This window comes from Moschus berezovskii, chromosome 1 (assembly GCF_049115385.1).
Source record: "Moschus berezovskii isolate FMDL1 chromosome 1, NW_MosBer_1.0, whole genome shotgun sequence".
Taxonomy (NCBI): domain Eukaryota; kingdom Metazoa; phylum Chordata; class Mammalia; order Artiodactyla; family Moschidae; genus Moschus; species Moschus berezovskii.
The window spans coordinates 93,649,810-93,676,875 of NC_142460.1; the positions used below are offsets into that span (position 1 = coordinate 93,649,810).

The 27,066-nt window shown below is 51.2% G+C and overlaps 1 protein-coding gene across 4 annotated transcripts in view; it reads right to left on the minus strand.

Annotated features, from left to right (window-relative positions):
- Positions 1-600: 600 nt before the first annotated feature.
- The window catches only part of BDH1 (3-hydroxybutyrate dehydrogenase 1), a 44,593-nt gene continuing 18,127 nt past the window's right edge, over positions 601-27,066 (minus strand). For 3 of the 4 annotated variants that reach the window (XM_055407384.2, XM_088838004.1, XM_088838013.1), the window contains exons 5-7: positions 17,335-17,476; positions 9,184-9,336; positions 4,874-7,814 (exon numbers count right to left, since the gene is read on the minus strand). In XM_055407384.2, coding sequence (XP_055263359.2) covers positions 7,342-7,814; positions 9,184-9,336; positions 17,335-17,476 — 768 coding nt within the window. In that variant the 3' untranslated portion in view covers positions 4,874-7,341. Of the gene's footprint in view, positions 642-4,873; positions 7,815-9,183; positions 9,337-17,334; positions 17,477-27,066 lie in introns of those variants that run through there. The other variant, XR_016037860.1, reaches the window with a different exon arrangement.

A 27,066-nucleotide genomic window follows, 5' to 3' on the forward strand; every position in this document is an offset into this window, starting at 1 on the left:
ACTGGATTACTTGACATCATTGCATTTTCAGAAGGATGCAGAACAAGATTCAAAGTCAGGTCTGTCTGACTCCAGAGCTTCTGTTCTTTCTACCTAACCTTGCCCAGATTATTTCCAGCAAAGACTTTCTTTCTGCTCTTCAGTCTGGCTGCAGGCTCTCTGAGGTCCTTGCATCTGTAACAGGGCATCACCGAGGGGCTCTCTTCCCCAAAGGCTGTCCACTCGGGGACCCTAGATTTGCCCCTTCTTTCTCTGCTGCATGAAAACAAGAGCTTCCTGAGAGTATCTTTTTAGCCTACGTTCTGCTCCATTTTGTTATTGTACACTTAACCTCACACAAAGTTGACCCCCAAAACTAAAAACTCCAATTCATCACGTTCCTCGAGGCAGCATCCACCCCTCCTTGTCGGCCCTCAGCCTGAGCATCTAGTCTGCTTCTACCTTCAGCCTCCAGATCAGTGGTCATCGCACTGTTGTCTTGGCCACTTCCTGTTGTTGACATCTGGACAAGGCCCAGCAGTGTTCTTCCAGGTACATTCACTTTTTATTTTTCCTCTGAGAAAGTCAGGTGACTCCACAAGCAGAAAAAGACCCGAGCCCATTCCTGCCCCCTCACATCTGCTGTCACCTGGGTGCTGAGGCTGTAAAGGGAAGAAGGCAATTTAGGTTGTGTGTAGACTGAAAATGACCAATACGGTAATTCGTTGCTGACAGATTAGAGCATTTAGTTCCTCCCCCAGATCATGGTATCTGTCAATGAAGTTTCCTAGGAGAGCAGTGAGCTGCCTGCTACTGGATGCCCTGTGTCCAGAACAGCACCTGACACAAGATGCAAATAATAAAGGTGGCAGAGAGGGAGCAGATGCTATTAAGCACACAAGTCCCAGGGGCACCTCTGAAGGTAGGAACTCGAAGGGCAAGTGTCTTATCCTCAGCTTGCTCTATTCCCATCAGTTCAGTTCCATTGCTCAGTTGTGTCCGACCCCACAGACTGCAGCACACCAGGCCTCCTTGTCCATCACCAATTCCCGGAGTTTACCCAAACTCATGTCCATTGAGTCAGTGATGCCATCCAACAGTCTCATCCTGTGTCATCCCCTTCTCCTCCCACCTTCAATCCATTCCCATCAAAGGCCCTGAAATCACATCATGCCTTCCACCGGTTTCTTCCACTGCAGCAAGTCAATCCTGCCAGCCCTCAGGGAAGTTTATGGTGCCTTCATAATGTCACAGACCTTTCACCAATCCCTAGGGGCCTGCTGCTATTTACTTGTTTCCTTGAAGGTGCCCTTGAGTCTCCATATCATGTGTGTTTTCTCAAACAGCACCTGAATAGAGGAGCAAGCTGAGGATAAGACACTTGCCCTTCGAGTTCCCACCTTCAGAGGTGCCCCTGGGACTTGTGTGCTTAATAGCATCTGCTCCCTCTCTGCCACCTTTATTATTTGCATCTTGTGGCAGGTCCTGTTCTGGGCACAGGGCATCCAGTAGCAGGCAACTCACTGCTCTCCTAGGAAACGTCATTGACAGATGTTCTTTCCTTGTCTCTTAAGGCTTGTCCTGGACTACTTTGCACACTTTGGGTCAGACATTAGGAGCCAACATATTTAGTCAGAAAACAATATAAGTAGGAGAGAGAGGGGCCCTGGCAGAATAAACCACTCGGCAATTGAACAGAGCTGGCCCAGCAGAGCACAAGCAGGCCCAGCCAGGTGGTGGTCAGGACAGAAGCATGCCTGACCTGTCCTTGCATACAGTTCCTTCTGAAATCTGAGAGCAGAGTTTAATAGCACTGAGATCTGGAAACAGTGGGCATTTCCTCCTGAAACCCAGGTGACCACAGCTGAAGCTGAGAAGGGCAATCAGCCCACTGCTATTTCTGAAGGCACCCAGTGTGATTACTCAGTGAACTGTAATTAAGCTCATCTATAATTTGATAAGTGGGAGCAGCCTCGCATTTTATAGAGTAATTAAGTCTCACTGAGAGAACATCACAAGGAGTTTCTGGACTCCAGCGTCCCCAGAGGCCAGTCCACATTCACATCCTCTCTCCCCTCATGCGTGTCATCGGTGCTGAGTCCGGGATGGTCCCCAGCCACAGCCCTGGGAACACCTCCTGGCCCTGGTCTCTCCACCTCAGGCCCTCTCTCAGAGTCCAGGCCAGGGGCAGATCCAGACGCAATGGACACACTTGCAGTGACACGTAAGGCTCGGCCTCCCTTCCCCCATTGCTATCTTCAAAACTGGGCTGGGAGAGAGTTGAGTTTAATGCTGCCTACCCATCGCTCCTTCACAGGTTATATGACCAGCCTTTGCCTGAGTGGTCCAGCCCAGCTCCAGGGCCTTGATAGAGAAGCTGAGGCAGCCTGGGCAGAAAGGAAGTGGTCCAAGGGATGGAGGCGAGGCCAGGCCTGGATTTCTGCCTTGGCTCTCCCACTTCCTGGCTTTGTGATTTTATGCAAAACATTCCACCTCCCTGAGGCTCAGTTTTCTTATCTGTAAAGTGGAAACAATAGCCTTGCCTAACTCCTAAGCCATTTATGAGGATCAGAGAAGAGATGAGTTGTGAGGGGGCACGTGTGTGTAAGAAATTGTCAGCATCTCAACAGATGTATTAAAACCTGCCTCAGATTTCTTGCTGCTTGAGGGGACTGAGGTGACCATTCAGCCTGCTGTGTGTCATCAAGAATGAGCGATAGATAACCATGGCTGGAACCTTCTGCTCAGACAGTGAAGAGTACGGAAACCTTGTCAAGTGAGGGACCTTGGCTCTTGAACCTGACTTGGCCCTTTTCAAACCAGTGTTTTGTGTAGTTCTGGGTCGTGGCCAAGTGTTAAAGGACTTATGTCACAGATAGTAGATTTCAGCTCAGTCTTCAGGTGAATTTTCCCTAACCAATGAAATGCTGTCTTAGGAAGTAAGGAGAAATTTGTCACTGAAGGGCTTCAAAGCTGGCCAGCTGCCTGGAGGCTGGGAGTCATGCTGGATGATGGCCGAGTCCCTTTTCCTTCTCTGAGGTTACCAGGGTCCTGGCAGCCTTCCCACTCCTAAGCCCAGGCTGTGGGCCCAGCCTAGCAGGTGCTCACCCTAGACTTCCGAAGCCACAAACTTCAGAAACCACCTTCCTTAGTGCCTATACACATCAAGATGGGCCTCGATGCTCTGGGTTCGCTTGGCCTACAACCGAGCACCAGAGACCCACAGCCCTCCCTGACGCAGATCCTTATCTGAGGGTTCTCAAGCCTTGTGCTCATACAATCTCATGCCCTCTGAGGGCAGCTCCTGAATGTGTTTCTGTTCAAGGTTATGTGCTGGTGTTCTTGGAGCACACCCTCAGAAACGCCCAGGACGGGGCACTGTGAGCCAGGCCAGGCAGATTCCCTCGGAGGGTCACTGAGGGCTCCTCCAGCACAACCCCTTCCAGGGAGCAGTGCCCGGAGCCTGGGAGAGGGAAGAAGATGGGTGAGGGAAGGAGATGGCTCATGGGGCAGCACTTGTGGTTGTACCGTGCATATGCCTACAGATCTTTCTGTTACGCAATTGAGGTATTTTTTCCCCTCCTTATTTTAGATCTGAGTGCCATCTGCCCTGCTTTCTATGCATCACTAACTCTGGGCTGGAGGTTAGATTTGACTTGGCCGTCTGGTTCTATCCCTCCCTTGGTGAGAGACTTGGGGTAGTCTGTTTCCTCATGTGTAAAATGAGATAATAACCCACCCTGCCAACCTCCCAGTGCTGCTGCGAGAATCGGAGGAGGCGAGGGGCTGAGCTGGCTGTGCACGGGGCCCAGCACCACACGGATCGGTCTGCTTGTGCTCTGACAGCCCGGCTCTACCCAAGCTGAGGGAGCCTCTGCTTGCTTGCGTCCACACCTGCACCAGCAGAGCTCGGTACAAGTTTGCAGAGCCAGGCCCCACTTGAAATACAGGAAGTGAGCCAAGTGAGCAGGCCCCCTACCCTGGGCAGCAGGGGCACTCCGAGCAGCTCACAGCAGGCAGGGCCAGGCCGGTCTGTCACCTGCTTGCACAGCCCTTGGCCCTGGGTGAAATGTTAAGCGCTGCCTGTGCTCCATAACAAGGCGCTGTCAGGAGCACCTTGCAGAAAGCCCTCACCCAGCCTCCAGCCATTAAGGGAGGGTCAGTTGAAGGCATGGGCCCCTGTCCCCACAGACAGAGGTACTATTGCACCAAACCCTGGGTGCAGGCCAAGCCCAGCCAGCACCCTGCTCCCCAGGGCCAGGCTTTGTCTGCAGCTTCCCCTCCTCTTGCCTCAGGCCCTCACTAAGGCCTGGGACCCAGAGCTACTACTGGCTCAAGGTTACACCATGGGATCGGGGTGCAGGACTCACCCCCTCCCTCCCACCTCGCACCCCTTGAGGAAGATCCAATGAGACAAGAATGCCTGGTTCCTGGCCCAGGGACCTGTGTGGGTCCCTGCACTGCTGACTGGTCCCTGCTGCTTGGAGGATGGGGCTATACTCCGAGAGGACCAGGCCCAGAGCTTTGGGCCTGAACAAACAACTGGAGACACGTCCTCAAGCCTCACCAACTGAGCAAACCCTTCCAAGAAGAGGGTGCCAGAGACAATGCTCCTATCCAAGGCAGCATCAGCAGATGTCATTAGTCCTAAGCAGCCCCGGACAGCGGGAGCAGGTGGCAGCCCCATACCCCCACCCCCACAAGAAGGGGCAGCTCTGCTGACAGGCAGTGGGGATCTAGGTACCAGGTGCCCCTGACCTGCCCACCTAGTTCCCAGGCCCCTGGGGTCACAGGGTGAGGTGATGATGAACAGCACCGCTCAGGAGACTTCTGTGCTGGGCCGGGATCTGCTCAGACCCACTGTGATGCTGGGCGAGTCACCTCCCCTCTCTGGGTCTCTAATGTCATTTGTAAAAGGGGAACAGACCTCTATTCTGCCCACCTCAGTTGTCTCTTGTAAAGGACCTGCCCCCAAGGAGGCACTCAGCCACCAGAAGGTGACGTAATTGTGAGGTTTTAATTCAGTTCAGACGCTCAGTCATGTCTGACTCTGTATGACCCCATGGACTGCAGCACGCCAGGCTTCCCTGTCCATCACCAACTCCCGTAGCTTACTCAAACTCATGACCATCGAGTCAGTGATGCCACCCAATCATCTCATCCTCTGTCGTCCCCTTCTCCTGCCTTCAATCTTTCCTAGCATCAGGATTTCTCCCAATGAGTCAGTTCTTTGCATCAGGTTTTTATTAGCCTTGAGGTCATCTGGAGGGAAGTTGTTCTGGGTTTTCCAATCACTGGGATAAAAATTAAAAATCAGAGTGGCCTTCAGGGCAGCCTAGCAGTTCTGACTTACTCCTGGAGGTCCCAGACGCAGACATGGCTTCTCCAGTGTCCGGTTTACTGCTGATCCTGACCCACAGAATGTGACCATCTCCCTTTTCTGCCAGTTCCCAGGCATCCATGCACACGAACAACTGCTGCATACATTTTTCCTTAATAAAATTAGGCATGGACACAAAATCTCCCAAGATATAAAAAATGAGATTCTGAAAAGCAAGTTCTGTAATTCAAAAGGCTCTTCCTGTTGTGGAAAGACAATGGCCATCAAGTGTCCCTCCCAGGGTTTCTGGAGGGTTTCAGCCTCCCTGTCCACCTGTCACCCACACAGGCCCACAGGCCCTCTGGGCCTCACTCTGCACACAGTGAGCTGGGCAGGGCATCCCTGATTGACAACAGAGGGGACAAATCCCTAACAGGTAAGCTGAGTTCAAAGGCTGTGAGACCCCCTCTTCTTTGGCTTTGCCTGAGCCCTGTGGCAGGTTCCAGCTGCCCAGGTTCTGCCTTCTTCTGGAAGCAGTCTCCATGTTTAATCCAGGAAACTACTAGAAGAGCAGGAACACTGTTTCTAAAGGGGCTTTGTGTCTTTGTGCCTGGAGTGCTTCCAAGGTGGGATGCACCAGCCCTTTGCGACCTCAGGCTTCAGTGGAAGCTCCCAAATCGGGAGCTGAGGCCACTCCGGCTGTGAAGGAGGCAGGGCGCCCTCTAGTGGCAGGCCTGGCCCTTTCCGGGTGAGGCAGAAGGGCGGGTTTGATTTGCAGGGCTGGAACTCAGGGCCCTGTCTCAAGGTCTGCAGCTACCTAGAGAAGGGTGTTGCCTGGTTCTGGTCCAAACATGCAGGTTCTGGACAATTTCAGGGATACTATGAGTTTAGCCTTCAAAGCCAAACCCAAGAACTGATAACACAAACTCTACTTTAAGGCTTAATTAAAAATAAGGCCATAGCTGGAAGGTGAGCTGTCAATGAAGGCCACGCTGGAGTGCCATAGAACAGGTGTGTGTGCAAGCGCCACATGAAACAGACAGGGAACCTGGACCCACCCAGGGGAGAGGATGCCACAGTGCCCGTCCTATATACCACAGCTCCTGCCAAGGGTGCCCCATCAACATGCATCCTGCCCTGGGCAGAACCAAGCGGATCTAAACTAGAAACACTACCTCTGAGCCATTGAGCACCTCCACACGTTTGTCCTAAAACAGGTTGGAGAAATCTCAAATGTAAATCTCCAGAATGTTGCCACCCCCTTCACTCAGCTCTGAATCACCGGCTGCAGGCTGCACACAGCAACACCAAGGACGTGCAGAGAGGTGCACGGTGGGCACGCGGTGTTCACAGCTCAGGCAAGGAGGGCACAAAGCTCATCATGGGTTCTCCAATGACCGGCCCCAGCGCCCGGAACAGAAAACGTGAAGAGCTGCCCCGGAACAGAAAACGTGAAACATTTCTACAGCAGTGGCAGGAACACACACCTTGGACCTTTATATTTTATAGAAATGAATATAAGCAAAATTGACTTATAAGCAATAAAAGGGCAATTCACATATCCTCTTTGGGCCAAAAATGCTTCATGTACAAAAGGAAAAAAACAAACCTGTCCTTTTAACTTATGAGGCTGGTTTAAGGCTCAAATGAGATATATTTTTTCAACTCGTGTTTGATTTTAAAATATAAAGGATTTGTATTCTATTTTATAATAAATCTGTTGTTAACATAAAGATATCTACCTAAAATCTTTGTATAAAATCAACTCCAGAAAGACAGATGCACCATATTTGCCCTGAGGTTTGAGGGCCCTTCCCACCACTCTGCACCCCAACTGAGAAGGGCTGAGTCATTCACTGGGTATGCAAATTGGGCTGGGCTACCTGCTCTAGTTAATGCTCAGACTGGTGGTGGGTCCTCCTGGGATGGGGCTAATCCACCGGTGAGACATTGAGAGGTGAAGGCACAAGCCCCTCCCCACCCTCCCTCCATCCTCTTCCCCCACACCCAGGGCTCCCCAGCAGAGGCCAGTGCGAAACTTGTCAGTGAATATAGATCCTGTCGGAGATGGCTCCGGGGAAGTGGGTCATGATCTGCATCCGCAGCCACCAGTAGTAGTCCATGGGGTGGTAGCGAGTGTAGGGAGTGGTGGCAGTCAGGGCGTGGGTCACAGCCTTGATGACAGGGGAGGTGTCTGTGGAGCCGCTGGTGCAGTAGCTCTCCATCCTGGCGACCTTCTCATCGAAGTACTTCCTGCCGTAGTCCTGGCGCACCACCTCAGGCAGCTCCTCCCACATCTTGTTGGCGATGGCCTGGATGCGTTCAGTGCCGCCGTAGAGGCTGGTGGCGGCGATGAAGTTGCCGGGTTCCACCACGCTGACCTTCACTCCCAGCGGATGCATCTCGTAGCGCAGGCAGTCAGAGAAAGCCTCCACCCCGAACTTGGTGATGCAGTACGGGGAGCGGGCCACGTTGCCCATGCGGCCCATCATGCTGCTGATGTTGACAACGCGGCCTGTAGAGGAAGACAGCAAACACCTGCTCACGGGGCCCTGCCTGAAGGGGGCCTGGGGCCTGGCATGTTTCCGGAGGCCTGGTTACAACCCGGCCTCTTGGCCTGAGACCTCTTTTGCAGCCTGCGTGGCTGGGGCTCAGCCTTCTGAACCACCCAGGGTCAGGGGGGTTTCTCGTTTATAGTGGAGGCCAGCTCAGGTCCACACATCAGCATCAGCATCCCTGGTATTCCCTGGGTAGCCAGGTGGGCCCAAGCAGGATAGGGAAGGAGAAAAGAGAAGTAGGCTTGCAGAACAGGAGGGCACAACATAAAGGGCAACAGCTCTGTCTTGCCTGCCATGTTCTCCTACTGCCACTAACTCCAAACTGTTATTACCTGGCCTGGCTCTGTTGCCAAGCAGGCAGGGGCAGGGTTCCGAACATGCCTTCAGATCTAAGACAATAACCTGAGCGGAGTCTCAGGCACTAGGGGAGAGGGGACCTGGAGAAGCTCTCCCACAGGCCCAGCCTGGGGGCGTGAGGAGTTGACACAGCCTCTCCCTGCCCTGAAGCAGTAAGTAGGTGGAGAAGGAACCCATCCAGCCTTCCCAAGAAGGCCAGGCAAACCACAGACCCCCTTGCCCTCGGTGTGCCCCCAGTAAGTCAAGGTACGGCCCCACCAGGGCACTATGGGGAGACACCTTCCAGAAACTTCCAACTTGGAAGTCGCTGAAAGGTTGGCGTTTTCTTCAAAACCCCACAGCTGCTCTCTGGTCCCTCCTGTCACTACTGGGCCACTGGGACAAGGGTACGAATCTCCCCTTTCTTGCCATATTGATTGCTACTCCAGGGAGAAAATGTGAGCCCGGGACTTCTTAGGGGGGTTGCTTACATTTGGCTACCTAACGTGGTTTGGGCATTTTGTCTGTTTTGTCAATTTCTAATCCTGATTATTATTATTTTCAACTACTACCACAATTGTCTCATTTTTAAACTATGGCATAGTAGCCCATAGGATGGATATACAAACATTTACTTAAGCACACCTCTGTCAGTACATGATGTAAACACAAAGCTCTATGCACAAGGGTGGTTATTTGTCTAGATTAAGTTCTCAGACTAGGATTACTGCTATAATCTTTTAGCCTTTGGTGTAGAATGCTGACCTCTTACCTGCTCTACCGTCTGAAAACCACACATCCCTTTCCACCCCCTGCCCAGGGCACCCCCAGTGGCCTCCATCCACAGGCCCTGTGTCACCTCTGGGGTTTATGGGCTCAGCCAGTGATGGTGGTGAGTGGTGGGTCTGCTGAGACCTATTACCATTCTGAGCGAAGATGAACAGGTAGAGCAGGTCCAGGGGGCAGGAAGAAGGTCCCCTTCCACCTTACCTTTTGCCCTCCGGATGAGGGGGAGAAAGGCTTTCGTCACCCGAACGGTGCCCCAGAGGTTCACTTCTGCCACCTCCTTGTAGGTCTCCATGCTGGTGAACTCCACATCTCCAAACGTCGAGATGCCCGCATTGTTAACCAGGCCCCACACGCCTGCGCCGGAGGAGACAGAACTGGGTCACCACAGGGCTCAGCCTCAGGGGTCGCCAACAGCCTGCAGCCCATCCTCCTGTGCACTTTCATTCCTTTTCCCCATAACTCGGCAGCTTCTTGTCCGAGGCTCTCAAGACATGTGCTGGAGTCACCCAGGAATAACCAGAGATGGAGAGGTCTACAGCGCCGGCTGTGAACTCCCTTCAGTCTACAGTGTCCAGTTCTCATCTCGCTTCTGCCTGCAGCCGCTCTCTGATCCATCACGGCCCAGCCCAGCTGGCGCACCCAGCCCAGAGCCCCCTCGCCTCACTCACGTCTACCCTCCAGTCGCACCCTGCGCCCTGCACCTGTTCATTCACTCCTGCCTCTGGGCCTTTGCTCGTCTTCTCCCTCTTGCCAGAAACCAGGGGAACCCCAGGAGTCTTCCAGGCCAAGTCCCCTCTGAAGAACCAGAGGGGGACACAGCATCCAAGGTCTCACAGCGAGTCAGAGGTTCAGCCAAGCCTTGCTGTCGGGTCAGGCCCCAGTCCGACTCCACTCTGAGATGCTAACCACTCCTCCACCCTCTGTTCTCCCCTCTGAACCACGCACTATGGGCTGGATGTCAGGTGGTCAGCTATCAATATGTCATCAGTCATCAACATGAACACTGAACACACCTGGCCTTTGCAGGTAGCAAAGACCCCTCAGCCTGTGTGATCCCACGGGCCTTAGTACACGGTCAGAGCAAACTCTCCGAGTGTACTTGGGTTGTGTTTCCTGCAAGACCAACTTGAAGGACCAACTGAGTTCACTTAATCTGATAATTACTCTCATGGGTAGGGAGAGAGAAGACCTGAGGGGGAAGCCTCGCTTCTGTGGGACCAGTGAGGCCGGGGCCGAACTGAACTGGGATGAGACAGTGAGGGTCGAGATGGTGGGGAGACAGTGAGGGGGAGACAGTGAGGATGAGACGGGATGGGAGACAGTGAGGGGCGGGAGACGGTGAGGGGGAGATGGTGAGGGACGGGAGATGGTGAGGGGGAGACGGTGAGGGACAGGAGATGGTGAGGGGGAGACGGTGAGGGGCGGGAGACGGTGAGGGGCGGGAGACGGTGAGGGGCGGGAGACGGTGAGGGGCAGCCTTGTGCAGCAGGGCCCCCTCTGAGTTCTGTTTTTTCAGGTTCAAGGACTGGACACGCTGGAACCTCAGGACAGCTGGGCCCTGCCTCTTCTTTGTGGAAACCCTCAGGGTTTAGTCTCCCGTGGCCATGAAAGTGCTCCTTCCCAAGATGTAGCCGCGGGCAGAGCTGCCTCCTGGGGGCTGTCCCCTCCTGTGGGAACTTTGGCCTGCTTCACCCCAGTTAATCACGGAAGTGAGTTTGTGTAAATGACAGAGTAATTGGTCTGTAACTGCTTTCCTTCCGTGTTACCCAAATTAAAGCTTTGCAACTGACCTCGTGTGCTTTCTCCTTCAATTATGGAGAATTAAGAGTATTTATTAGAGAAAGGAAATTGCCGGTTAACAAAATGCTCATGACGCTCTCACCCCCACTCCCCACGGCAACCAAGCCAGAGCCACCCCCTCAGCTCTCATGAGTGACCTCACGGTGACGCAGCCACTCCCCTCCACCCCCGACCCCCCGCAGACCTTCCCCTGGGAGTCACTGCCCACTCCTCTTCCCAGGAGGAGCAGGAGGCCTCTCAGCAACTGTCAAGGCCGACACTGCACCCTCCACTGGATTCCACATCATGAGCCATCCACCCTTCTTTTTATGCAACTTTCACTCCTCTGCTGTCCTTGCTTGCCTCTCTTCAACAGTGTACACAGTAGATGCTCAATAAATGTTTGTCAGGTGAATGAATGAATGGAAATATCAGGACCATGTTTCATATCCCAAAGAACTGTCTCTTATGCTGCCCCCTCACACCACTGTCTGCTCTCCTTCCCTCCATGGCCAGGCCTCTGAGAACATGAGCTACACTCTCCAGGTCCCCACTTTCCTGCCAGGCTGCGTCCCAGCCCCACACTGCTCCAGGGTGTCCAGGGCATCCCCGTGCCAGGGATCTCTCTCCCACCCGCATTCCCTGCCGTCCTCTCTGGCCTCAACCTGCCCCCGGTGTGAGCACTACTGATACCCACACACCTCCTTCCTCTCCCCTGACCCCCTTCTCCCACCTGCCCTCCAGGATCCTGTCCTGGAGCAGCTGTCATACAGTGGCACGCGATGCTTAGGCAGCCTCATCTACTTTATGCTCATGAAAGTTTCCAGCTGCTTTGTGTTTGGTTCATATGGTCAGTATACATGACATAAAATACATATTGCCCTTTTATCCACCTAAAAATTAATTACATCTGACTCCGATATGAAAAAAGGTTTAACTGCACTTGACCTGTGGAAGCAAAATCCTCCTGGATTACAGCTCTGATGATGCGATAAGTAACAAGTCTGTGCACCCAGGAGATCCCTGGAGTCCTCAGTCAACATTCTGAATAGACTCATGACCTTCCTGCTGGTCTGGGTGACAGCTGCTTTCCTGTAACCGCCCCTTCGCCACCTCTGAGTAACTGTTCCCATGCATCCCATCGAGAGTCATGGCTCTCCCAGCCCCACCTCCTCCTCCTGATGGTCATTTTCATCTGAAGGTCCCACAGGTCCCCAGCTCACCCTAACCAACCACCAAGTGCTCAAGCCTGCTTTGCTAATAATTTCCCTTCGCTAAAGAGTTTCCCTATCATCTTTGATTCCTCCAGCCCCTTCATTTCCCCCCCATATAATGAGTCATGAGCACTTTAATATTACCGAGAAGGATCAAAAGGATGGCTGCTGGGCCCTGAACTAAGCACTTTGTATCCATTCATTCACCTGATCCTTACAACCGATCAATAGATACTGCATTGTCCCATGTCCAGATGAAGCAACGGAGGCTCAGAGATGTTAAGCAGCCTGTTCAACATCACCCAGCGAACCAGTGGACAGGATGGCGTAGGACCCAGGTCTGCGTGAGGACATAGCTCTCGTCCTTAATCCCGTGCTGCTGCTGGCTTCCTCTGCTGGGTCACTAGAATCGCTGCCTTCTTTCCGTTGTCCACAGCGTTAGTTTGGGTCCCTGTTGTTGGAGAAGCTCTCCCAGGTCTCCCTGCCAGTCTCTCTCCTCCTCCATCCTGATCTGACCCGCTCCACCAGGCTCTCCTTCTCAGTCAGCCACTTCCTGCTCCTCTGCTTCCCTTTGGAGTGGGATGTGCGAGCCTCCTTTCCCACACTTGTCATCCACTCCCCGCCAAGGACTCTGCCCCCTCTGAGCCTGGACAGCCTGCCATTCCTCTGATATCATGGCCCCTCCTGCCTCCACTGGGTCCTAGCTCTGCTCAGCCGCCCTGACCCTCAGCCTGAGAGCAGTTTCTGTTGAAGTGCTCCTGTTGTGTCGGATCGAGGTGTGAGCCTCACAGATGGGCACCCTGAGGCCCACATGGTTGAGGGTACAAACCCAAGCTCACACCACTAGTAAGAGGCTAAGCCCAGAACAACTGCAGCCCTCTCACTCCCCGACTGAGTACGCCCCAGATGTAGGGGCCTCCCTGTTCATGGCATAATGTCCCAGTGTTATAACCGATCCTCATGGGTCTCGCCATGAAGCACTGACTTCCATTTTGCCCAAATACAAACTTCCTCTGCCATCTCATACCCTTTCAGGTGCTCAGCACACTACCAAACATACAGTAAGCACTCAACAAATGTTTACTGAATGCAAGGCAAGGGGTGGTTTCAAGATCAGGCCATGCCCACAGCCTGCGGGTTGGTCCACTTGCTTGGCCTTTCCCTATGGTGGTGGAGGAGGGGCTGGTCAAAGGCTCTGGATGGCCGGTTCCCTCAGGTCCCTGTGGGGGAGCAAAGGGGCTGGTGGCAGAAGGCTCACCAGCTCTAACCTGACAATCCCCTTCATCTTACCACCACCGCTGGCTCTCCTGGCTTTGGCAGCAACTGTTCCACAGAGCCAGGGTGAAGGGCATCGAACTTGCCATCAAAATGTGATGACTCACCATCACACATGCCTTCCACGCTGGGGGAATTGGGGGTGGGGGTGGGAAGAAAGGACTGTCTCCTGGAAGGTTCCTGCCGAGGTGGATGGGTGTGTGAGTGGGTGCTAAGTCACTTCAGTTGTGTCCGACTCTTTGCAACCCATGGACTATAGCCTGCCAGGCTCCTCTGTCCATGGGATTCTCTAGGCAAGAATACTGGAGTGGGTTACCATTTCCTTTTCCAGGGGATCTGCTCAAACCAGGGATCGAACCCGTGTCTTTTATGTCTCCTACATTGGCAGGCGGGTTCTTTACCATTAGCGCCTTCTGGAAAGTCAAGGTGGATGGATAGAGTGAGTCAAAAGTGGCCACAGGCTTAGGGAAGGCATCTGGTCTGCAAGCTCAGGGAGGGCGCCCCCTGGTGGTCAAAGACAGTATTGCCTGAGGAGGCGGGGAATTTGCACTGTTTCCAGAAACAGTCAGAACTGTACATGGAACAACAGACTGGTTTCAAATAGGAAAAGGAGTACGTCAAGGCTGTATATTGTCACCTTGCTTATTTAACTTTTATGCAGAGTATATCATGAGGAACTCTGGGCTGGAAGAAGCACAGCTGGAATCAAGATTGCTGGGAGAAATATCAATAACCTCAGATATGCAGATGACACTACCCTTATGGCAGAAAGTGAAGAGGAACTAAAAAGCCTCTTGATGAAAGTGAAATAGGAGAGCGAAAAGGTTGGCTTGAAGCTCAACATTCAGAAAACAAAGATCATGGCATCTGGCCCCATCACTTCATGGGAAATAGATGGAAAAACAGTGGAAACAGTGTCAGACTTTATTTTTTTGGGCTCCAAAATCACTGCGGATGCTGATTGCAGCCATGAAATTAAAAGACACTTACTCCTTGGAAGGAAAGTTATGACCAACCTAGATAGCATATTAAAAAGCAAAGACATTACTTTGCCAACAAAGGTCCGTCTAGTCAAGGCTATGGTTTTTCCCATGGTCACGTATGGATGTGAGAGTTGGACTGTGAAGAAAGCTGATCGCCGAAGAATTGATGCCTTTGAACTGTGGTGTTGGAAAAGACTCTTGAGAGTCCCTTGGACTGCAAGGAGATCCAACCAGTCCATTCTAAAGGAGATCAATCCTGGGTGTTCATTGGAAGGACTGATGCTAAAGCTGAAACTCCAATACTTTGGCCACCTCATGCGACAAGTTGACTCACTGGAAAAGACTCTGATGCTGGGAAAGGTTGGGGGCAGGAGAAGAAGGGGACGACAGAGAATGAGATGGCTGGATGGCATCACTGACTCTGGACATGAATTTGAGTGAACTCCAGGAGTTGGTGATGGACAGGGAGGCCTGGCATGCTGTGATTCATGGGGTTGTGGAGAGTCGGACATGACTGAGCGACTGAACTGAACTGAACTGAACCCAGAAAAACGGGGCTTCCCTGGTGGCTCTGTGGTAAAGAATCTGCCTGTCAATGCAGAAGACGAGGGCTTAAGCCCTGGGTCAGAAAGATCCCCTGGTGAAAGAAATAGCAACCCACTCCAGCATTCCTGCTTGGGAAATCCCACGGACAGAGGAACCTGGTGGGCTAGAGTTCAGGAGTGTAGCCCAGGGGGTTGCAAAAGAGTCTGACACAACTCAGTAACTTAATAATAAACAACAGCCCAATAAAAGACCTCCATGAAGGGTTGGCGGTGGGGGGAGAGGGGGCCGAAGGAAGGAAAAAGGGGAAAGGAGATAAAGGGAAAAGGAGAGACCTGGGCAGCCACATGTCAGATTTACTTTCTTTTTCAGATCTAAAAAATCTTCAAATCTTTTTTTCCAAAAAATGCAGTACTGGTTAATTAAGGTGATGGTGAGTGGTTTAACAACCCTTGCAGGAATGTGTCATGTGGAAAAAAGGAACAGGGAAAGCTTTCTGCACCAGGGTTGGTGCTGGGATTTGAGCCCAATCCAAGGGCAGTTGGGAGCCCGGGGTCCTCCCCGACTTGCCCAGTTAGGCTAACTGGGCAGACTAGTACAGGGATAGAGTTGATTCCATCTTGGTGGCTGAGGACAGCAAGGACCAGGGTCCTGAGCAGCCCCCAACCCCAGTGTGGCCCTGTTCTGTGCTCAGTTCTACCCTGACCCTTCCTTTCCATGGCTGTTTCATCACCACAAACCCACAGGCTGTGATGAAGTCGGTTTATGGTGCTGACTGCTGCTGTTTTCCAGCCTAATCATTTATGAAGGCGACCCAGAGAAGGCGGGCAGGAGGAGAATTTACCACCAGGGAGGAGGCGAGGCAGGCTGTGCCTTCCAAGCTGGTAATCACCCCAATGGGACCCATCCTGCCTTTGCTTAATGGGGCAGGAGTCCTGGCTCTGCCTGTTCATTACTAAACAGATGTGCAGTGAGTTCTGGAACTCACGGGCCTCTCCTCAGAAAGCAGAGGGGCCTGGGACTGGCCTGCTGTGGGGGTGGGGTGGTCCTGGGCTGACAAGGTGATGTATCAGTGACAGCTTCTCTGAGAGCCGCACAGCATGGGAGCCCCTGGGGTCACTGCTGGGGGATGACAGCATCTCCACCTGACTGATAAATGCGCAGCAGAGCGGCCAGCACTGGCCCGGGTCACCCACCCACTTGCCTGCTCCCTACCAACGGCTCAGGAGAGCTGCCCCACCCCACTCTGCAGGATGGCAGAGAGCTGAATAAGGCACCCCTTTTCACCTGGGCTGACAGGAAGCTCGAAGGTAAATGTCCTGGAAGAAGCGATGGAACCAGAACGCAGCCATCCCCTGCAGGAGCCGCGTCCTCTCCTCTCTGCTATATGACAGCCTCTCCCACCAAGGTCCTCCATGGTCTGGACCGAGGGCACTTGAGTTATTACGATAGAGAATTCTCTGCAGCATGTGACCCAGTGGGTGATGGGCTCCCAACTTTCTGTTCCCTTAGCTTCTGGGGCACTGTACCAAACCTCTCTGAAAGTTGTCTTTCTTTTCTCTGGCCCCAAACTGCTTCTGTTCCCCAGGAGTCCCTCCTTGCATCTCCTCCACTCCCAGTCTCACTTCCAGCCATGCACACCTGATTTCCAGCCCACAGACTTCTGGGGAGGGGGGTGTGTGCATAGGCATTTCAGCATCTCCCATCCCTCGGCTGCTCCTCCAATGCGGGGCAGCAGGCTTCCAGGATACAAACCTCTCGTCTCTCCCTCACCCCAACACACAAAGTCCAGCCAGCTCTGTCTCCGCAATACTCCTCGAATCTGGTGCCTCCTCTTTTCCAACACCCAGTGTCCTAATTCAGGAGGCTCACACTCACGTTCTCCCTTTAAGCCCCCCTCCATGCTGCCACCATCGTCCCCAGACTACAAGTCCTCACAGCAAAGCCCCTTCAGTGGCTCCCCTCACCCTCAAGAGAGCAGCCACGCTCCTTCACGTGGGCCCCAAGCCCTGCACGACCTTCCTGCCTGACCTCATGTGCTGCCAACACAACCACCAGCCTGACTCTGATTGGCTGCCGCTCAGCACAGCCTGTGTGCTCCCCACCACTGTTCACGCTCTCCCTCCCGCTTGGAATGCCTGTCCTGCGCTCTGCCAATCTGCCCTGGCTGACCCTCCCCCAGCCCACCCCAAGACCAGGCTATGTCCCTCTGTCCCGTGCTGCACTCCGAGAGGGGATATAGAGATTATCTGGGTCAACTCCCCAGTGAACTGTGAGGTCTCTGGGGTCAGGGGCTGTGTCTTGGCCAGCTTTGTGTCCCCAGCATCAGCTCAGCACCCAGAGCTTGCACTCAGTGAGGACTGGCTGGGTTGGTCTGTATGGCCTCAGTGCAGTGTGAAATTTAACCTATTTCCTCCACTGTGCAGCAGGAAGAAGGGCCCAAACGAGAGAAAGCTGTCTTTTGGCAGGATGTTAGCATATGGAAGGGGGTGTTTGGGGAGGGTCCCCTCAGAACAGCCAGCCCAGGTGCCAACCCCACTGCCCCAAGGCGCCCTTACCTTTCTCAGGGTCCTCCAGGCTTGAGCGGATGACCTCCGCCGCTTTATCCACCTCTTCGCTTTTGCAGACGTTGAGCTGGACAGTTCTTAAGCGATCACTCTTCATGCTGTCCAGTTCTTTGACCCCATCATTCCCTTTGTCCTGGGGAGAAGAGAGGAGCTGCTGCACCCGCCTCCTTCCCACCCAGCCTGCAGGAGGAGGACTAGGGCCAAGGCCGGGAACTGCCCCCAATCCCAGCCAAAGCCTGGGGCTTGCGCGCAGCTTATTGACAGCCACAGGCGGTGGTCTTTGGGGACCCACCCGGACCTACTCCACCAGTAAATGGTTCTAGCCAACCCCTGAGCATGGTGGCACATCAAATACCAAACCAAGTGCCTCAGACACAAGCCCCCAAAGCCCCCCAGTAGGATGCTGTCTCCCAGCAGAGGTCACAAACCCAGTACGGACTGGGGCCAGGCATGTGGGGATCAGACAGTGGGGGGGTGGGGCTCAGGAACAGAGCACATGCCCTCTCACCCTGCCAGCTGTTGTCCGTGTGGGTATGCAATCCCAGGGCTGCCAGACACTTAGATTTTTAAGCTAGTAACTAGGATCTCCTAATGTTTCAAGTGTTAGAAAAATCACCCTTAAAGAAAAAAAAGCCACTGCATGCCAAAGCACACCCACAGCTGCATGTGACCAGCAGGTTGCCAGTCGGTCACCTCTGTTCTAAGCCAAGAGTCAGTCACACCAGCTTGACCAGAGACCAGAGCCAGACTGTAACTGCAGTTGGGGCATGAACCAGGGTCTGTGCATTCAGGTGCATCCCTTAAGAGGGGCCCAGTTTTTCCAGACACCGCTATTTCCAAGGGCATCGCCACCTGCACTGACCTGCTCGGGTTAATGGCATAAGGAAATGGCTTAAAAAAAAACACAAACACCTTCCTAAATGATAACGCACTAGGCAAATTCAAGTATTATTAAACAAGAGAAAAGTATCACTTACTCAGCACTCATATCTTGGGCCTCTATCATGTTCAAGCACTGTGCTAATAACACAGAGGTGAAAATAAATAACAGCCTCTGTTCTCAAAGAGTTACGTTGTAAGGCAGATGTGTGAGCAGACAAGACTGGGCAACTATGCTGCATGAAAGCTCGTGGGAGGCAGGAGGCTGCACAGAAAGTGGGGCGGGCAGGGAAGGTCCTCCAAAAGCAGTGCCAGCCAAGGCCATAAGCCAGAGGGGGACCCGGGCACCAGGCGCTTTCTGAAGAGGATAACTCTGGTCCCACCATAAGCCACTGAAGGCACAGCAGAGGTGGAGGAAGTGGTGGGATGTGAGGCTGGAGAGTCAGGCAAGGGCCTGCTTGGGGGTAGCGGTGGGCAGATGCGGGAGCAGAACACAGCAGACCTCATCTGGTGTTTGCTGGGCTGCACACTGTGCTGTCTGAGATGCCTTATCTCATCCGTCCTCCCATCCAGGGCAGGGTGCATCACCATACCGCCTGTATTCTGTGACACACACTGTTTCACCATAGGGATGAGCTACACTAGATGTAAAAATGAGACACTGTGAGTCATAACCTGACTGGCGTGACTTTTCTCAGTGGCCCAGACACCTCTTAGCAGAGGACAGGAGTCGCTGCCAGAAGATGAAGGGACGGAGAGATGCCTCACTGTTCCATGGACCACTGAGAAAAGACTCAGCCGAGGGCTGGCCTGGGCTACAGCTGGTACTGAAACAAACATCCCCGGCAAGGCCAGAGCAGGGAGCATGAGGACGGCTGTGGTGGGAAGTTCTCTACAAGATGGACTGAGTGCCATCAGCGGTTTGAACCAGGAGGCCCCTAACCCCAGGCCTGATGAACCCACATCATGCAATGTCAGAGGGACCTAGGAGAGAATGGGGGAGGCTCTCTATCATGTTGGACCACCAGTGCTGGAGAGGACTGCAGAGGATAATCTCTCTGGAGAGGACTTGGGAGAACAGGATGGCAGGGGGGCCCACTTGTCCTGTGCAGCCTGGAAAATAGAATCAGGGCAGGTAGTCAAATTCAGCTCAAAATGAGGAGTGACTCTCACAGTCACTGGAGATGGCATGGACTACCTTGGAGGTGTTCAGACAATGAGGGTGAATGTGGGGTCTGTATGGATGGGATGGGAGAACACAGTACAGAGAAAACTCAGGCATCAGGCAGGACATCAGGCTAACCCCCCTCTAATATCTTAAAGCCTTTGACTGTGTGGATCACAATAAACTGTGGAACATTCTGAAAGAGATGGGAATACCGGACCACCTGACCTGCCTCTTGAGAAACCTGTATGCAGGTCAGGAAGCAACAGTTAGAACTGGACATGGAACAACAGACTGGTTCCATATAGGAAAAGGAGTACGTCAAGGTTGTATATTGTCACCCTGCTTATTTAATTTATATGCAGAGTACATCATGAGGAACGCTGGGCTGGAAGAAGCACAAGCTGGAATCAAGATTGCTGGGAGAAATATCAATAACCTCAGATATGCAGATGACAACACCCTTATGGCAGAAAGTGAAGAGGAACACAAAGGCCTCTTGATAAAAGTGAAAGAGGAGAGTGAAAAGTCTGGCTTGAAGCTCAACATTCAGAAAACGAAGATCATGGCATCTGGTCCCATCACTTCATGGGAAATAGATGGGGAAACAGTGGAAACAGTGTCAGACTTTATTTTTGGGGGCTCCAAAATCACTGCAGATGCTGATTGCAGCCATGAAATTTAAAAGACGCTTACTCCTTGGAAGGAATGACCTAGTTATGACCAACCTAGATAGCATATTAAAAAGCAGAGACATTACTTTGCCAACCAAGGTCCGTCTAGTCAAGGCTATGGTTTTTCCCGTGGTCATGTATGGATGTGAGAGTTGGACTGTGAAGAAAGCTGATCACCGAAGAATTGATGCTTTTGAACTGTGGTGCTGGAGAAGACTCTTGAGAGTCCCTTGGACTGCAAGGAGATCCAACCAGTCCATTCTAAAGGAGATCAATCCTGGGTGTTCATTGGAAGGACTGATGTTGAAGCTGAAACTCCAATACTTTGGCCACCTCATGCGATGAGTTGACTCACTGGAAAAGACTCTGATGCTGGGAGGGATTGGGGGTGGGAGGAGATGGGGACGACAGAGAATGAGATGGCTGGATGGCATCACCGACTCGATGGAGATGAGTTTGAGTGAGCTCCGGGAGTTGGTGCTGTGGTTCATGGGGTCGCAAGGAGTTGGACACGACTGAGTGACTGAACTGAACTGAACTGAATATCTTTTCCACCCCTAAACTGTCCACTTCTCCAGGGAGCCTCCCCTGAGGCCCTGGAAGACTCAGAGGCATGGCTCCCTGAGCCTCTGCCCCGCCTGGCACCAGGAACACCAGATACATCAGAGTCACCTCTGCACAGAGCAGCCAGGGTGAGGCTTGGTTTGCCCAAGACTTGGCCCTGAGAACCCCTGGATGTGCCGGTCTTCCTAATCGACATGGTGCTCCAGCTCCAGGGGAGCACACAGGCCTAAGCACCTACTGCCACCCCCCGGGGTCCACCAGAGAAGAACTGCCCGGACGCCGTCTTCAAGTCCAGAGGCTGGAGGGGCTGCCCACGGACACTTCTCTTTCCCATGGATGGCAGACAGGCATCAGGAAAACACCTGTCTTGTTTTAATTCAGTCTTTGTATCGGGGTTCCTCAAAAGCCCCTCAGGATAGAGTCTGCGTGGCCCAAGTCTCCGAGGGCCACTGATGTCTGCTCCAATAGAACAATTCCAGCTGAGATGACCAGGCGCCGAGTGCTCTTCCTCCTCTGATCTCTGTTAACCCTGCCGCCATCATGAAACAAACAATTCTCGAACCCCACACCAGACCTCTCCCGTGCCTCTCGCCAGCATCAAGTTGACGCCCCTGCAGTCCCCAGGGGAGAGCCCCACCCCACTCTGGCTTAGGGTGGTCCCCAATTCAGATTAGGGTGCCCATAAGAACACAGTTTGGCTGCTTGACAGCTAAGAGCCTGCTCACAGAGAAAACCACAGCTTCCAGCTCGGCATTGAGGCCCCCAGGAGAGAAGCCCCACCCGCCCACCTTCTCCTGAAGCGCCCTCCCCACCCGCCATCCCACATCCTCATCGGCCTCTGAGCAGCCTCCACATCCTGCTTCCCGGACTGTCGGTGGGCCTCCAGCTGTTCAAAGAAGCCTTTTCCCAACCCCCTCCGCCCGCAGCCCGCAGCCCTTGGCAGTCTGTCCCCTTCTGGATCCTGCTGTCCCAGGGCCCAGGCTGCACTGTCCGGATCACCCACATCCTGGCTCCAGGGTTTCTGTGTGTGACCACGTCTGTCTTGCTGCTTAGGAACCAGCGTTTGGTCCTTCATTGTTGGTGCCTGTGTGACCAGTTTCTTGATAAACCCATTTCTTTCGTTATCCCTTTAAACTACATCTGTAAACTATTTTTCCACCCCGGATGAAAATTCAGGCAGACTTGTAACTTTCTACCAGACTTGTCTGGTAAATTTTGCATTCATTCCCAGATTAACAGAGAACTTTTTTGTTTTGGCAGAGAGTTTGGTTCAGTCTACTGATCCACTAACTCCAGTACAGCCTGGCTTGAATGCCCAAACCCTCAAACTTATATCCAGCTTAGAGCCTGCCTTGACCCAGGCCTGGCAGGGTAGGGGTGTGGGAGTGGGGTGCCAACTATCAGGGCTGGAAGCTGGGTTTCTCACTATTTTCAAGCTCGTCCTTGTCTCCTGTTCCTTAATCTCTGACCCTTCCAGACTTGGATGCAGGGGCTGACCAATGAAAGGGCAAGACCATAGTCCTCGGGGCGGGGAGAGGGGCGGGGGGCATGCCATCGTCGTCTGCTCCTGGTGCCCTGGAACAGCAGACGCACCAGAGCTGGCCCTCCCTTCTTGGGACACTTTTGTGATTTCCACAGAGATCCCGCCACTGGACCACTCCCTCCTCTACAGAGGTGTCTCCTCCCTCAGCCCAGGCTTCAGTGGGACACCACTTTGTCTGGGATCATACACAGCCTCTCAGGAGTCTCCCTGCATCTCATACCCTTAAGGTGTCTCCAGGCAACGCTCCCACTGCCCACATCCAGGCAGCAGTGTCCTGGTTGGGTGGAAGGACAACCCTCTCTCATTGGGGCTATCTTTGCTCTGCTTCCAGATGAGCCACTCTGACCTCCTCTGGGGGCTTTTAGACTTGCTGTGATAAATATTAACACACCATTTTGTGACCTCTAATCACCAAGGCACAAAAGGTAAGCTCTTCAAGTAAGCTCCCTGAAGCCCACCTCACTTTACTTGAGACCAGAGGGAAAATATACTCTAACTACTGTCTCTAAACTTCCAACCTCTTTATCTCAATTTATTACAGAATTGAGGCTGCTAATCCCAGCAGAAGGGTTTCATGGTTTCTCAGCATTTTACCGTTAGGCAGCCTAGCACCTCAAGGCAGAAGGTGAGGACACTTGGCGCGTTTAAGCATGAGCATCTGTCACATATATGAGAAACACGGAGGCAAGAGGAGCAAGACTGGGGCACTGTGACATTACAAAATGAGCCAAAGGAGAAGCCGGCAAAGGAGATGAAGAAAAACCTAGAGAGCAGGGTGTCCATGAAACCAAGAAACAAAGCGTTGTAAGCAAGAGTGGTTTGTTTAGTCAAAGCTGCTGATGGGCTGAGTATGATAATGGCCTGAGAAGTAAAAAATGGATGTGTCAAGAGAGAGGCTGCTGGCATTCCCTGATAAAAAACCTGTCAGAGGCATTCTGAGCCCTTCCTTCACCATTAGCGGGAGTAGCACCAGTATAGCTTTTATGGGGAGCAATCTGGCAGATCTGAATAAACTCTAAAATCTTTCCACCTAGCACTTTCACATCTAGAAACTTTTTCTAACAATCACTAATGAAAGCCTGCAAAGACAGGTACAAGACTATTCACTGTGGCTTTGTTTGTAATAACAAAAGCGAGAAATAAAGGGCACAAATGGACTGCAGTCACCATGGGGTTGCAGGGAGTCGGACACGACTGAGCACGCACACCCAGGTGCAGCCAGGTGGGGCAGGACACTGAGATGAAAAGACTCTAATTTTCTATGTCACACACTTCCATACTGTTTGACTCTATTATGAATATGTACTACTTTCAAAGCGCAAAAGAAATAAGCGTTGAAAGGACAAACTCTGATCTGGAAATATGTTCAAACCATGGCAATGAAAATTATTATCTGTACTTGCTATGTTATTGAAATTTTTACATTGCATAGATATTGTTTTTTAGATATTAAACCTAGTGAAAAAAATTCCTTCCCAGGGTTCCTACTGCCTTCAAAATGAAGAAAAATGTTTCATCCACTGAACAGAGACAGTGAGTTGTTCTTAATACCCATTCTTCCCTTCTTCTATAGCTGTAAAACCCCTGACTTAAAGCAGGGTACATACTGTTGCAGAATAACGACTACATTTCCCAGCCTCCCTAGCAGCCAGGCAGGCCACGTGACTAAGCTCTGGCCAATAGCGAGAGAGCACAGGTGCCTTAAGTGCAACTTCTGGGTCACGACTTTAAAGACCAGCAAGAGAAGCACTCACAGTAAAAGAAATACAAATTACAACTATAGTGAGATACATTTCTCATCTATCTGACTGGCAAAAATCAAAAGTGTAAAGCATACTCTTACTGGTGAAGTATGTAGAAACAGGTATTTTCATACATTACTGGTGGGAATGTAAAATCACACAACCCCTATGATAGGAAATTGGGGGATATCTTTTAAAATGATGACATATTTCATTAACCTTTTGAGTAAAGAGTCACCTCACTCCTAGGAATTTACCCTAAAGATAAACTTCCAACAATATGTGAAAAAAATACCTCTTCACAAAGTTCTCCATTATGGCATTATTTATAATTGTGAAATATTGGAAAACACCTATGCGCTAGTAAATATATAGGAAACTGTTGGAGTAAACTGTGGTCCGCCCACACAATGGAGTACTGCAATGCTGTTTAGAAAAGTGAAAAAGATCTCTGTGAACTCACATGGGGTGGTTTCCAAGACATATCAGTAAGTTTGTCAGGTGAAAAAGAGTGCATACAGTATGCAAACGTTTGTGAAGGTGGAAATGAAAGAACAGTAGAAAAAACAGGAGGTGGTGGAGTAACATCACTTTGAGTTTACCTTTTTATGTAATTTTAGCTTTAGATCCTTGTTAATGTTCGCATCTTCTAAAACTAAATAAATCAAGAATAGGGAGGAACAAAATACAAATAAATGAATCAAACTATTTTTCAAATAAATAATATAATAATGTATGTATATATGCTCAGTCTCTCAGTCATGTCTGACTCTTTGTGACCCTATGAACTGCAGTCCGGCAGGCTCCTTTGTGGGACTTTCCAGGCAAGAATACTGGAGTGGGTTGCCATTTCCTACTCCAATTTAATAATAATATTAATTAATCCAAGTAACTTTTTTCTTTTTATTTACTTATTTTAGTTAGAGGCTAATTGCTGCTGCTGCTGCTGCTGCTAAGTCACGTCAGTCATGTCCGACTCTGTGTGACCCCATAGACGGAAGCCCACCAGGCTCCCCTGTCCCCGGGATTCTCCAGGCAAGAACACTGGAGTGGGTTGCCATTTCCTTCTCCAATGTGTGAAAGTGAAAAGTGAAGTCGCTCAGTCGTGTCCGACCCCCAGCGACCCCACGGACCGCAGCCCACCAGGCTCCTCCATCCATGGGATTTTCCAGGCAAGAGTACTGGAGTGGCTTGCCATTGCCTTCTCCGAGAGGCTAATTACTTTACATTATTACTTTACATTATTATATTCGGTTTGCCATACATTGACATGAATCTGCCCCGGGCCAAGTAACTTTTAAACACAGTACTTTACATACCTTTGATCAACAGATTAAAAAACACTTAAAGAAATCTTAGATTACACTGTGGTGACCACAGCAGACTTCCCTTCAAGATAACCTGCTGTGGGAGCAGCTAAGAGAAGGTCTCGGGCTGCTGCACCTTCAGATCTACTTTGACAGGAATGCCATGGCCATGGCCACGTGTGCTTAGAATGCTCTCAGTCAATGACCAAGCATGACAGGAAGTTACTGGGCCATTCCTACCTGAGGCAGATCTCCTCTAACAAATAACCTTTGCCTGGGGACTCCCCATCATCAGCTGAGACTTTCAGACTGTTCTGCAGTCTGAACTCTGCCTCTTCCTTCCAATTTCTTTTCAAAGACCTGCTTTGCAGTCTAAAGGACTTCCCTGACTCTGTTCCATTCCCTTTAGCCATTACAGGCATTTCCTAAATCAATTTCTTAATACATCTAATCCTGTTTTGGCACCTGCTTCTCACAGGATACAAACAGACACAACAACTTAGTAGGTTTGCTGTCTGTAGTGTATGAATGTAGCAATTCTGAAGCATTCGTGTATGTATTGTTCAGTTCAGTTCAGTTCAGTGCTCAGTTGTGTCCGACTCTTTGCGACCCCATGAACTGTAGGATTAACGAAATTAGTTAATATATATCCACATAGTTGGGAGTCAGCATTCTAACTACAGGGAAAGAAGAAAGAAATATGGAATGAGGGAAGCAGGAAGAATGCTACTGTGATGAATTAGAATAAGTCAGGACAACCTTACAAATTGTGTGTGTGTGTATGTGTAATATTCATAGGAAATGTGTGTAGGAGACAGATACGGTATACGAATATACAAGTGTGTATGATCATATACACCTTCCAGCTTTGGCCCCTGAGGAGATCAAGGAGAAGCAATGCCCCATTAGCAACGAGCACATCTAATACCCAGATGTTGGTGTTCAAATTCCACTAAAAGGAACCAGGTAAAAAACATCTACATGGAGACATGTATGTGAATATTCACAGCAACATTATTTATAAAGGCCAAAAGTCCAAACACTTTTATCCAAATATTTATCAATTAGTAAAATTTTTAATTTAGCATATGCGGTGCCTGCATGTTTAGTTGTGTCTGACTCTTTGCGACCCTTTGAACTATAGCCCGCCAGGCTTCTCTGTCCATTGGATTTTCCAGGCAACAATACCAGAGTGAGTTGCCATTTCCTTCTGTAGAGGATCTTCCCAACCCAGGGACTAAACCTGCGTCTCCTGTGTCTCCTGCACTGCAGGCAGATTCTTTACCTGCTGAGCCATCAGGAAGCCCTTAATGTAGCATATTCACACACTAAAATACTAATCAGTAGTAAAAAAGGAATGACTACTGATACAGTCTACAATTGGATGAATCTCAAACACAGTATGCTAAGTACAATAAACCTGGCACAAAAGACTATTTATTGTATGATTCTATTTATTTGAATAGTCCAGAAGGGCAAATTTAAAGAGATAGAAATCAGTGGCTACCTAAGACTAGAGGGAGGAGTGGATAGGTGTGCAAATATTCAAGAGGGAAATTTTTGAAAGTTGGAAATGTTCTAAAAATGGATGGTGGTAATGGCTGCACGACCGTCTCCTAATTACTTCGTCAACTTCATGTCCCACTGCTTCCTTTCATGCCCCCTAAATTCTACTTTATGAGTCCCAGTGGAGCCTCATGCTTCCAAGCATTCAGTTCAGTTCAGTCGCTCAGTCATGTCCAACTCTCCACGACCCCATGAATCACAGCACGCCAGGCCTCCCTGTCCATCACCAACTCCCGGAGTTCACTCAAACTCATGTCCACAGAGTCGGTGATGCCATCCAGCC